This window comes from Protopterus annectens, chromosome 7.part0 (assembly GCF_019279795.1).
Source record: "Protopterus annectens isolate FY-2018-M chromosome 7.part0, PAN1.0, whole genome shotgun sequence".
Classification (NCBI taxonomy): Eukaryota; Metazoa; Chordata; order Ceratodontiformes; family Protopteridae; genus Protopterus; species Protopterus annectens.
Window position 1 is genome coordinate 1,703,641,320 of NC_056739.1, and position 14,183 is coordinate 1,703,655,502.

At 37.6% G+C, this 14,183-nt stretch overlaps 1 protein-coding gene across 1 annotated transcript in view; it reads right to left on the reverse strand.

Moving 5' to 3' along the window:
* Positions 1-14,183, reverse strand: part of PELI3 (pellino E3 ubiquitin protein ligase family member 3) — a 265,116-nt gene that overhangs the window by 65,600 nt on the left and 185,333 nt on the right. The window contains exons 5-6 of the mRNA XM_044078219.1: positions 8,929-9,126; positions 39-227 (exon numbers count right to left, since the gene is read on the reverse strand). Of these exons, the coding sequence (XP_043934154.1) occupies positions 39-227; positions 8,929-9,126 (387 nt within the window). The remainder of the gene's footprint in view (positions 1-38; positions 228-8,928; positions 9,127-14,183) is intronic.

Sequence of the window (14,183 nt, forward strand, 5' to 3'; positions counted from 1 at the left end):
TCCTTCCCAATATAAAACAGAATGTTTCACATACTCACCAGCTTCCCCCGCTGCTGTGCTGATCTGCTCTCGCGCAAGGCATAGACATTTCCACAGACTGATATCTCTTGCCACATTCCGGGGGAAGAGTCCTCAGAAAATCCCCCTGTCGGATGCATCACGAGTACTCCATTTGTTGTGAGACCATCCATCAGTCCATCAGGAGTCCGCCATTTTGCCGCCCTCTCCTACCAATGAAAGCAAAAACCTAATCATGATACAAACTCCTATAAGAATCTTGAATATTTTCTTAACGAAATGTCACTATACTTCTTTTCATTTTAACATTAAGCAGTTTGGGAAGCCCAGCATCCTCTGCAGCATAAACTGATGAATAGACCGAAATGGAAAGGATATCATGGTGGAAGGGCTAAAGTCAAGTCCTATACTGTTCGACAAACAAGCTGTGACGTGTACTCATCTGTGCTCTATTGCTGGAGCTTTCTACTTCAAAGACAACTACATGCAGTGTGGAATCCATCATAGGGCTGGACTGCTTCTTCCCTACATGTTTTTACAATCTACAAGTCTGCTGTGGTTACCATCCATCAGAAGATAAAAAAAACAACAATAAGGTAAGCACTCAGAATACCATAAAGATGAACACCTTTGAGCTCTGTAGAAGTTACTACCAGCAAACTAACTGATTGATTAAACAGAGACAGAATGGCAGAAGGTGAATCCAGTTTTGCATCATTACCAGAGCTAAGCAAACATCTGTGGATACCAAACAACATAAATCAGATATACTAATACTAAAGCAAAAAAAAAAAAGGAATAAAACCTGCTAATTAAACAAGCTGAGAATTATAACTGAAAACATTATCCCTTGATAGTGTGTGTAACTATGGTGACTGCAGGCATACACAGTCTATATTAGTGCATATTTTTAGATGGCGGTATAGAAAGAAATTACATTCAACGTAACAGAATTAGACATCATTATGACTACCTGAGTACTCCATGTTTTCAGGGAGCAGGCATAGGCAGTCCAGTTCATTTTATCAGTTGGAGAGGAAAATAAGGTGTACACCTGGCTGTGGATGATGGCTGTAGGGAGATAGATTCCCGTCTGTCAAGTTTAGTTTCTGTTGGTTGAAAGGAGCTTTGCATCAAAGTAAATCTGTCAGTGGCTTCAAAACATTGCTGGCACCACTATTATTTTTATTGATCAGAGGAAGTAAAGTAAGAAGGATTCACTAGAAGTAGTTAAATTCTGATTAATTATGTATTTTTTTCAGAATACAAACATTTGTAGGAAATTTGGACCTGCTACCTTCCCTTCTGACTTTCCATTGTAACTTCTTCGTTGTTTTTTGTCTAATAACAAGTTATCCTATGCAGCCCCAGAGACCGGTCACTCATAAGAAGTGTGCTGGAATGTCAAATGGTTCCATTTTACTTGAGTCCTGATATAGCTCTATAGTCAAACTCCCTTCTCCATAATTCGAGGACAGAGTGAAATAACCCCTAGAAGTAAAAGCAGGTTAAGAAATATTATACAATAATGGGTAATTAGCATTCTAAAATGTGCAAGCTGATTGGGCAATCCAATAAATGAATCCATTGTAAATCTGGCATATTACCAACATTAACACTCTTCAAGAAAAATCTTGATGAGTGGATGGGAAATAGGAAATACACCCCGGGGATCACTTCTGCGTCTCTGCTGGACAGTGGCACAGGAAAATAACTTTCTTGGGTGGCATAAGCTATGGAACCTTGCTGGCTAGGTTTACGTAGGCCCTTGGGCCGATAGCCTAGTACCTACCTATGAACCTATAAAAAAGTCTGGTTGCTAAAGTATTGTTGACCAGACATACTTTCTATTGGTATATGCTACTTAAAACCATCATACCACATTTTATGGAGAGACAGGGCAAAATATAAGAAAAATCAGCAAATATTCTGCAAACTTCTATACAGTTGAGACTTATGCCTACTGCATTATAGGAATTATACCTGTCAACTGCCTAGAGATTTGCAAAATGTCCCTCATTTTCCTCTTATTTTTGCTCTGCCTCTTGTAAAAATTTAAAATCAGTCACAAATTCCATCACTTTATTATGCTGGACATTAAAGTTTCTTTCTTACAATAAAAAAAAAAAGGCAGAGGGACAAAGTGATAAAAAAATACCCTCTTCTCTGTTCCACTTCCAGCAATACTCTTAAGTACAATGCAAGCATATGGATGTGTATGCCATATGCATGCACGGTAGAGCAGTTTTGTCCATGGAATGAGGAAGAACACTACACTCCAGTTATGCAATCCCATTACTGAGAAAGGTAATTAATTTTCTTTCTTAAATAGTGTGATTCTATAACAGCAACAACCCATGACTGATTGTGGGTATCACAGGATTTACCCATGGTTGGCTTTGTTTGATCATTTGGGCACTACCCTGATGATCACACCATACCAACCATTAGTAAATCCTGTGGCACTATCACCCAATCATGGATTATTACTTAAATGTACTTAAATGTAAAAGAAGCTGCAAACTATGAGCAAATTCAGTAAAGCTAGTGCTGGAAAGGCTGAGTCTCAGAACCACTCTCTCCTTGCCAGTACCTTCCCTCAGGCCACACCTCTTTTCTCCAGGAGGGCCACACTTGTTAATCCTGGAGTAAATTTGTGGATACCCATCCAGTCTTCTAGTTTATATTTAAAAAAAGACAGTGAATTGCACTGCTTAATGCACAGTGAAACTTTAGTCCAGAGGTTTGAGATGCGCTGAGCTATAAACCTGTCCCTAGACCAGGTTTTATTTATCTTTTGGTGAAGGTTTAGGACTCTGGTTCTAGTATTGGTGGAAATATTGGACTTATGGAAAAACAGGGGGCCCAGGACAATCGGGCCTCTAAGGGCAGATATCTAAGCTAGACAGAGATCCCTCCTCAAAAGTCTGTAAGACACTGAATAAACAGATATAGTTTCCAGCATCTCTTGGCATCAGAGACTTTTTGGCCTCCGAACTTTTTGGTTACAAACTTTTGCGATCTTCCTAATTGTTGAAATGTTTAGTGGGATACATTCCAAAAGTGGCGCTGTACTTGATAACTAACCTGATCAATGCTAAGTAAAAGGGAGTGATTACCTCTTTCTCTCAGTTAACCAGAACTCAAGCAACTGGCACTCTCAAGCAACCAACAAAAAATATATATATTGAACAAATGCAGTAAAATGTTCATGTGTTGCACTTTCTGTTTCCCCCCAGCAGAAATATACTTTACGTTTTTAGAGTTTTAGAGTTTTAAAAAGTAAGATAGGAAAAAATTCCCTCTCTCCTCAACCTGAGAACAAGTCAAACCACACAAATAGTATAGGGCACACTATTAGTCAGGCCTACTTTTAATAGCACCTCTCAAGCAACCAGAAACTATAGTTATCTGGCATCTACCAATCCCCATGGGTGCCAGTTAACTGAGAGTTTACTGTATTTCTTTGGCAATTTGCTGGGCTAACAAATGGATTTCTAGACAACTGTTGTCACATGATGGTGAAAAGAGAGGGAGCTATCAACCCAACTACTTAGTTCCTTAATTACAATTTCCTTTTATAGAAGTGTGTTGTCTAATATGATGAGAGGAGGAGGTTGTCTATCAAAAGTGATGATATTACACTTTTTAGCATTTAGTTTGAGCCCATTTTGAACACCAACAATTTACTAGGGAGAGTTTATTCTGGAGGGTTATGGTGTTATAGGGTGAACTTAAACAACAACCACCAGTTTGCAACTGTCTGCAAACTTTGTTAGCCAGAGGTCTTGGCTCTCTGCTTGGAGATCTGAGAGGTAAATACCAAAAAGGAGGAGACCCAGCATTGAGCTGGACCTGCATTCTAGAGCTATATACTTCATGTTGTTGTTGTTGTCTTTCAGCTTTTCCCGGTTAGGGGTCGCCACAGCGGAACTCCGGTCCGCTAATGATTGGCAGCAGATTTTCACGAACACTGAGGTGCCAGCTCGACGTCCAACCTTCAACGAAGGCACACCCATTTACACATGTCTTTCAAATGCCCACCCAACTGCAGGGAGGACATGCAGACTCCACACAGAAGGCACTCCCCACACTCCAGCCGAGAATCGAACAAGAGAACCTCTTGCTGTGAGGCAACAACGCTACCGCTGCACCACCGTGGATATATACTCCATGTATTTGTTCAAATTCTTGATGATCTACAAAGGTACTCTTAATTATTTTTAAGTTCTGGTTTATTTGGATGTTCAGGAAATATTTGTATAGCGTATTTCTGAAGTTTGAGTATTCTGTTTTTGTATGACTGCTGTCATACAATAGATTCTTTTAAATAATCTTTGTTCTGTAGTTTGCATATTCTATTTTTGCTACAGCTGCTATCATATAAGACATTCATTCATTAGTTTGAACGTATTTATAATATATCTGCTTTTCAATTAAACTACATTTTCCCCTCATGTAAATCATTTACTGGTGATCAAAGTCTGCTTTATACGTTACGATGCTTTAACTTCTTGCAGGATGTAACAGTAACCCACATTCAATATTTTTCTACCATTCTTTTGCTGAAACATATTCATACAAATTAGTTGCACATATTACTGTGGCTGTTAATGTTTAACAATAAGTCTGCTATCAGTACCCACTGAAAGGTCATAATGTTGGTGCAGAATACCATAAACTCTTTGCAAACAGCAAATCGCTTTGTTTATCCAAAGGAGTGTCCTATGGAAAAGGAATTATTGATTCTGTGTAAGAATTGTAGTTTATTGTACATGCATTCCTAAGCTGCATTACTTGTTGCAATACTGAAAGAGACCACTTTAAGGTGTATGGGTTCAGCGTAAAATATACAGTTACAATGCAGTTCTAGTATCCAAGAAGTATGCATTACATATTAAAGTTTTTTGAAATGTGAAAGATATATGCATTCATTTTAATGTACACCATCTCTTTTTTTTTTTCGGCAATAAGCACTTCAAGGACCTGTAAGGACATTAAAGAATGAGGAAATAAAATAAAAAAAGGAAAATGTAGGTAGTTATGTTCAAATCCAGAATCCAGGCAGTAAGAAGTCAATTTATCACACAAGCACTCTTTGAACTTTCACCCCGTTTACTGTTTAATCACAGCCGCAGTGCTAGGCAGCTTTCTACTCAATGGACAGCTGCCACACTGCTAAGTAGCTATCCATGGAGTAGACATTCTGAGGCGATGACAGGAAATGAATATTTCCTTAGGATCATGGCATGCAGTGAGGAAGCTGAGAAAATGCAAGGTGTTACAGATATGTTAGGTTCCTTGACAGGTATCAGCCAGCAGGGGGCTCCCTCTTTTATGCATCAGGTACTTTTAACCAAACGGAGGTGAGACAGGAAGATTAGCATTCTCACTTTCAAAAAACATAAACAAAAGAGAGGAGTTATTTGATGTACTTTTTTTTTTTTTTTTTTGAGAAGTGGTGTGAAATACTGTAGCCAAAGAGCAATATGACTGATGTGATATGGTCAAGAATTACTATAACACTGCAAAGAAGACAGTATTAGTTAATTAATAGCCTTACAGTGAATTGTGCACTGTGCTGGGGGGTTGCAAATGTGAATCATGAGTCATCTCAGTATAAGTTATAAATAACTGTTCTACTCGTATATCTAAGAACTCAAGCGTCACCATGGGGAAAAAAAACATAAAACTAACACTAATGTAGTACACGGAACACTGTGGTTATACTCCAAAACTGGGAAAAAGACAAACATGCTAAGCATCCTTCTGACATAAGAAAGATGTTTAATAATTTCTGGCTCTGTGGCACAGAGGGGTACAACCCCAACTGTAACCCAGGCTACCCACGTTTAATTAGCAGCTCAGATGCTAGAAGAGCCGGGGTTGGTGGGAAATAAGCAACTATGACGTGCTCATCCTGGGGGAATGCTATGGGGTTCCTCAACATCACTTCTGCTGCTGCTGCTCCATTGCTATGATGGAAAGCCAAAGCACAGAAAGCTACTGCCAATACAGAAAGGCTATGCAGTGAGGCTATCCAGGCCAGCCATGGTAGTCCTTGTCCTCACATACAAGGCAGTGTACATATGTAGGATAGTGAGGCAATGATAGCTCCTGCGGTGATACAGGTGCATGCATCACCAACAGGGTGAGGTTAGGACTTAAATAGAAATGACCCCATAGTTCACATCTTTGATGAAATGAGGCTTTTGGGGATCATGTACTATGTAGTACCCTGCCTAGTGACAAGCAATATAGGTCCCCATAGGGCACGTGTCTGAGATACAAACTGGATTTACCTCAGCAGGGGAAAATGGTATACATCCAGGGAAGGCAAGAGGAAAGACAGGATGCAGGCAGGGACACAAGGATCTCTCACGGCTGCTTAGATAACAGCCTCTCTTGTCATCTCACCCCATATTGTACTGGGGGCAATTTTAGCACAGGGATGATCAGGATGAGTCCCACTGCAAGGAGGTATGAAAACTGGCAACCATGGAGGCAAAAAGAGCTAAGCTAAAAATCTTTTTAAACTGCTGTGCTCCAATTTAGCCCTACAGCATACACAACAGCCACCTCAGAACAGTGAGGGATACAAAAATGAAAGAGTTTTCCATCTTCATGCTGCCGGTGGAAAGAAGAAACCACTTTTAAGACATGTAATTATACATTGTGTTGCCACACTTCTCTATTTGTGTTTGGCACAGTAAAATGTATTACAGCTTTTAAAGCTGTTCGAGACTCAGTTTGCTTCTGGCTGCTATCTATAACATAGACACGTAGTGTGTTCTTTCAAAGGTATAAAGCACTTCATTCTGACAATATCTTTTTTTTCCCCCCTAATTTTATCTATCTTATGGTACACTAAAACAGCTATAGCACCATCTACTACAGAAATGGGTGAAAGCACTGTAAGATACTTAGTGCAACTACACTTTTTTCTTTATTTCTTTTATTCCTTTTATATATATTTGGTAGTACATGGAACAGACAAAGCTCTGTTTACTATAAAAAATTATAACTGGGTTTCACTGAATTTAGTAATAATACAGCTGAAATGGATGTCAAGATTTACCTCTCAAGCTTTGCTTCATTATGCTCTTGAAGTGGATTTTCTGGCATCCATTTCTCAGTCATATAATGAGTTGGTTATGAAAAGAAACCCATTTATAATCCTCTATATATGTGCTGTACATGAAGAATGGGCCAAAACACAGATCACTTAAACATAGAAATAAGACAAATTCTATGACTCAGTGTAATGACAAACACTGGAGTAAATTAGTTCCGTCTCACATTCAGCTTCCTTAACACTGAGCATTTACAAGAATGCTACAAAGAGAGCATGATGGGAAGAGAGGAAGACTAACACAGCAGTAATACTTATGCTAGCGAAGCAAATGGCTCATGGCCTCATACCCAGACTTTGTGTATATGTGTGTGTTTGTGTGTGTCTAGGGGTCTCTAATATTTGACACATTGACAGTTTTTGTTACTGTCTTACAAAAGGCACTATGAAGGGAAGAAAACCTGTAATCAGTCATTCCATGAACAGCAACTTTATGTATTCTGCTATATTTACATTAAGCCATAACATAAAATTGCTCAGTGTATTTTACCTAGCTAATCCAGTATTTTAAGTATGTAGCAATTAGAGTATGTTGAGTACCTTTTTACGCTGTGGCACTGTTTTTTGCCTTTACATTGCATACATTCCCCCGTTTGTATGGTTTTTACTTTTACTGCCTGTGCTGTCATCCAGAGTTTCATCCATGTTACCCCCACGTGTATCTGTAGCAGAAATTAACACTATCAATTATTTACATTCAGGCTTTCGACTGTCCTCTTCATAAACCACAGCTGTATATGTGTGCTGCCTGGAAGGATCCCTCACAAGAAGTTATGGTTAAACTTATAGAAAAAACATACATACTAAACCTACAAACAACAGTCCTAGAAATGAATTTTTAAGGAGTTTTTGTAGGGAGTGAGTCCCCCTGTAAATCCCTCATTGAGGTACATCACATCCCATATCTCTTTTACCTAAATAAACTGACTCCACCCCATACCCTTTTTACCTAAATAAATTAACGTCAGAGTTGTACAACCTTGGGAAAAAAGAAACGTATCCTGCAAGGGAGGAAAAAGTAGTTGCACATACTGCTGTCTCATAAAAAATGCTACACATATTTAAAACATTTGTGAATTGCTCAATTTGGGGAAATGGGAGCAGGCAGAATACCTCTGACGGCGAGTTTCACTGAATGGTAGGGCTACTGATTTGGTACGGGTTATCACTATCATCACCTTTGACATTTCAAATAAAATCAGTTTATTTGCTGATGAGGTTGGACATTAGTGTTCAGTGTTCAAAGCTAAACAATGGAAATTGTTACAAAAAGGCAGGGACAAACTAAATTTCTTCAAAGACTAGCACTCCAGTAATGCTTCTATGCCATGAATGTTTGGAACAGTGTCATCACACTGTTGAACCATTTGTGCTAGTGAAGCAAATGGTTCATGGTCTCATACTCAGGCTGTGTATGGGTATGTGTGTGCGTGTGTGTGTGTGTGTGTGTGTGTGTGTGTGTGTGTGTGTGTTGAAAAATGTTTTGAAGGTTGAAGCACTAAATAGTATATATCATAACATCACAGGCAACCAGCTCCAAGTTACTCAGGATGAAAAGGATACAGACTCATATGCTCAGGTTAATTAAGGCTGTGCTTCTCTAATCATTGCATAAATACTGCAAAATTAGATAAAGGCACAGTAATATGTCCCTGTATTCCCAGACATATGGAAACATTTATGTCATTCTTCATCTTTAAATAATATTGCTGGATTTTAAATTTTCCGTATTTGCCCTCATCTCTACACTTCTTGCCAAACTTTAATGACTCACTTACTCCAAGGAAAATGTTTCTGGAAGAGTCAAAGCCTGCAGCATAGATCCTTGCTGTGTAGGGTGGGTTTCGTTCACAGATGATTCGACAAGCATAGCGAGAGATAGTACTTTGTGCAGACTGCCCCTCATTATTGCAGCTTCCACTAGGGGATGTGTCCGTTACTACAAAGTCAATCATGCTTTCTGTTGATCGTCCAACCTAATCAAAAAAAAAAAAGAAAAAGAAAAAAAAATGATAAAATGGTTCTAAAACGTATTTCCATTGAAGAAGAGGGGTGTGTGTGTGTGTGTGTGTGTGTGTGTGTGTGTGTGTGTGTGTGTGTGTGTGTGTGTGTCTGGGGCTATTTAACTGAGGTATATAATTAATAACTTTCAATATCAGTTTAATACTACTAAGGTAAAAGTGCTCTGTTAATAATATATTTGTTAAACAAGACTGAAAGTGGATTAATTCATTAATTCTTTGAATACCCATTTAATCCATTTTAGGAGCACTGGAAAACCAGATCCTATCCAAACACTCAGTGGCAACAAAGCAGAGAAACTTATCCCAGAATGTAAATTTAGTGATCTTACAGTCATTAAGTAAAATTCCAAAATGATTAAGAGGTGATTTAAATAAGTTACATAAGTTCATATACTTGCTAAACTACTTAACCTTTTTTAAACACCTTTACTGAATTATCACTTGTGACATAGGCAAACTTATATTTATATAAAAATAATCAAACCATTTTAACATGTTCACATTTACAAACATTATACATTTGTTGTACTATACAATATAATCAATCCAACATTGAATAAATTGTTCAATTCCTGCTTTCTCTTAAACCTCATTCCTCCTTCAAAACATTTTCTGCATGTATTGTTCTCACAACTTCCATTTTTTCTACATAAGTTACTCCTACCCTTTTCTGAAGATCCCACTTCCTGTCACTTACGTCTGTTACAATATTCACTACTTCAGGTATGGTTCCTTTAGACTTTGATTTTCATTTTCTAGTAATTGCTTTTTTGGCAGCCACCAGAATTAAACTTAACAGAGCCTTACTTGTCTAGGTAATTCAGATCCTGTATCCCTTAGTTACACTCATTCCTGACACAGTACTCTGTTGGGAATTTTTAAAGTCTGCCAACTCCTTATACTCTGAAAACATATAAGCCCAGGTATCTCCTTCTTCCCCATTATACCTCCAGCATTTACCATCTACCTAAGGAAAAAATCTTTAGAGTCTACTTAGGGCATAAAGTACCTATGCAAACACTTTCAGACAAAAATAATAAATCCTCTAGACTTTGTTGCATATTTGGGAGCCAAACATATATCTTGCTATTGTTTCTTTGTAAATTGCTTATCTAATTATCTCTCTTCCGAATCTTTTCTGACCTCCTTTGTTTCATACCCATAGTTATTGTGCAATATTTCATATGCCCTACTAATTATCCTTTTTTAACAGCAGCTTCTGTTCTAGATTCAACTGAAAACTCAACCAGTGAAGGTCTTTCACTTAGGATTACCCTTTCTATTTCTCTTTGCCTATACTCCGATATCAGTCCCTAATAGTAAAGGCAATCTCTAGCCTGCGGTCCAAATGTCTTCTTGGCCTCCTCCCATTCTATCACATTTCCCTCTCCAATTATCTGTTCCAATAACTTGGTTCATTTGCCAGTTTTCTGCAGTAAATTTGAGCCCTCTCCTGTCTACTCTTTGTACACCTTATTGAAGTCATCCCTATTGGCAGAATCTCCTTTCTCCATTCATGTGTTGGCTTAGTTCCTAGCATACTTTCTGCTACTTTATGACTGTAATATTCTGTATGACCGTTGCTATTTTCCTTAAGGATCTGCATCCAAAATCCCACTCTTTCCTTATTTCTTGAATCCCCCACCCATTTCATCATTATCCCTTTCCACTATGAACTGTAGCTTTCTGCTTGTGTTATGTATATCAGCCTCAACTGTGTAGCTCTAAAATATCCCTTCAAATCAGGTAAATCTAAACCACCTTGTTCTATCGGAAGGATCAACTTATCCGACTTGATTCTTGCCCTCTTCCCCTCCCAGATATAATCCTCCAACTCTTTATTAATTATTATTCACAACCTCTCCTCTAGTTTATAAAAATATGACTGACCTGTATACCAAAGTAAAAAGACTAAAACATTTTACTGCTTACTCTCCCTATCCATTGGCAAGTTTCTCAGTTTTTGTATTATCTTTTCTTTAGTCTCACCCCACATATCCTTTTTAACCAACACTCCTAAATACTTCATTTTATCATGTCTGCATAAATATGGGTATTTCTGAACCAATTCATGTGTGGGCACATAGTTTAGAGCTATAGCCTTTGCTTTGCCTGCATTAATTTTATATCCTGAAAAAAAACGTGAAACTGTCTCAGAATGTTCCACAGCACTGAAATGCCCTTTTCTGGTGTTATCAGGTGCAAAATAATATCATCTGCAAATAAAGCCAACTTTTCTTGAACACCATACCAACTGCATTCTTTTTTAAACAAGAAACATCTTTATTAAATTATCAATTATTGCATAGGCAATCATACATTATTATAAATGAAAACAAACCATATCAAGATACTTTCAGTTGCAAACATTAAATACCACTTACAATCTATCCAGTCATTGTCAGTCAAACATTACATGGCTCACTCAAATCCTGCATTCTTTTAAACCACATTCCTCCACCAAAACTTTATACTGCACGTACTGTTCCCACAATTCCCATTTTTTTCTATGTAATTTGCTCCTACCCTTTTCTAAATACCCCATTTCCAGTTGTTTTATCTCTGTTACTATATTCAATACTTCTAGTACAGTTGATTTCCATTTTCTAGTAATTGATTTTTTGTCAGCCACCATGACTAGACTCAGCAAGGCCTTATTATGTCTAGGTAATTCCAATTCTGTATCATAGCTCACAAAAAATTCCTTAGCTATACTAGTTTCATTATATCCCCAGAAAATATGTTCCCAATTATCTCTTTCTTCCCCATCACACCACCATTTGCTATCTGCCTGAGGAAAAATTCTTTGGAGTCTACTTGGGGTATAAAAATACCTATGTAAACACTTCCAAGCAAAGATATTAAATCTTCTAGACCGTGTTGCATATTTGGGAGACATACATATATCCCTCATTGTTTCTTTGTAAATTGCTTATTCAATCTCTCTTCCAATCCTTTATAACCACCTATGATTGATTCCTAGAATCATAGGATCATAGGACTTTAGTAGGCTATTGGCCCTGAGACCCTTACAAGCCAAGCCAAGAATTTAACCCATGTTCTGGCAAGTCAGCACCCGATGCTCCTGTCCAGCAGGGAGAAAGGTGGAATCCCAGAGGTGTATTTTCTGTTCCCCACCCAGTTATCCAGGTTGCACTTAAAAAGGGTTAATGAGTTACTTTGCTTGATGTGGAGAGGGAGTCTATTCCACAGAACGGGGAGCCTCTTGGACACAAATTTGTCCCGCCAACAAGTTATCATGCAATTATATTATAGTTATCATGCAATATTATACAAGCTGCACTAATTATCCTTTTTTTAACAGCAGCTTATGTTCCAGATATTACTAAAAACTCTGCCAGTGCTGGTCTTTTGTTTAGGATGCCCTTATTTCTTTCTCTTTGCCTATATACTGATATCAGTCCTTGATAGGGAAGGCACTATCTAGTCTGCAGTCTAAATAAATTCTTGACATCTTCCCATTCTACTACCTTTTCCTCTCTATTTGCTCCCAATGCCATGATTCCTTCGCCAGTTTTCTCCAATATCCCAAACTGAAGTCATCCCTATAGGCAGAATATCCTTTCTCCATTCTCATGTTGAATTAGTTCTTAGAAAACTTTCTGCTACTTTATGAGTATAAAATGTTATACTATTTTTATATAATATAATCATATAATAATTGAATATATATTTTATAATATTTTGTATTGTTAATGTTATTCTCCTTAAGGATCTGCATCTGAAATCCCAGTCTCTCCTTGCTTCTTGAGGTTCCCCCCGTTTCATCATCCCTTTCCACTTTGAATTATAGCTTTCTGCTTTTGCTATGTGTAGGAGCCTTAACTGTCGAGCTCTGAAATACCCCTTCAAATCAAGTAATCCCAAACCACCTTGTTCTATAGGAAGAATCAGCGTATCCCACTTGACTCTTGCTGTCTTCCCCTCACAGGTAAAATCCTTCAGCTCTTTATTAACTGCTGTCTACAACTTCTCCTCCAGTTGATAAAAAATATGCCTGACTTGTATATAAAACTAAAGGGACTAAAATAATTTTAATTGCTTGTATCTTGCTATTCATATCCATAAAACCGAGCTTCCAATTTCTCAGTTTTTGTGTTATGTTTTGCTTTGTCTCTTCCCACATATCCTTAGCTGCCACAACAGAGAACATTTTAATCCATACTCTTTAAGTACTTCATTTTATTATGTCCCCATAAACATGGATATTACTGAACCAATCTGTGTGTGACTAGATAGTTTACAGCTGTTGCTTTTGTTTTAGATTTATTAATTTTGCATCCTAAAAAGACATGAAACTGTCTCAAAATGTTCCACAACACTGAAATGTCCTTTTCTGGTTTTCTCAGGTATAAAGTAATATCATCTGCAAATAAAGCCACCTTTTCTTGACTACCATACCAATTATATTCTTGAATTTCTTAGTTCCTTATTTCCTTTGCCAATGGTTCTAAATATAATGCAAATAACAAAGGGGGAAGAGGACACCCCTGCCTGGTTCCTCTGCTCAAACAGAAGTTATCAGAGCCAGAACCACAACACGAAATAAACTGATACAAAATTAAAAAGCATGGAGGCCAGCTGACAGGCACACAGTACACTTTATTGTTGAGCTCTTTCGTTGGTGTAAAACCATCTGACTTCTTCAGAATAAATAAGCAATACACATCATCTCCTTTTTATATATAAAAACGATCACATGATCCCAATAGTTAATAAAGTAGGAATTCACCCTTTGTCCATTCACTAAAACTATAAGTTACGACAGAACTAGTCAACTACCTAAATTCAAAACAGTTCAATGAAAAATAGAATATAAAATAAATGAGCCATAACCTGTTACTACATAAATCACTAGGACAAACAAGTGGCACTTATTTTAAATAGTTATCAAACATGAAAGTTAGCCTTTAACTTTAATAGGCTAGAAATAGAAGTCATTTTGTTAAGCCCAGGTGGATGTGTGGCATCACATCTCAACTGCCATA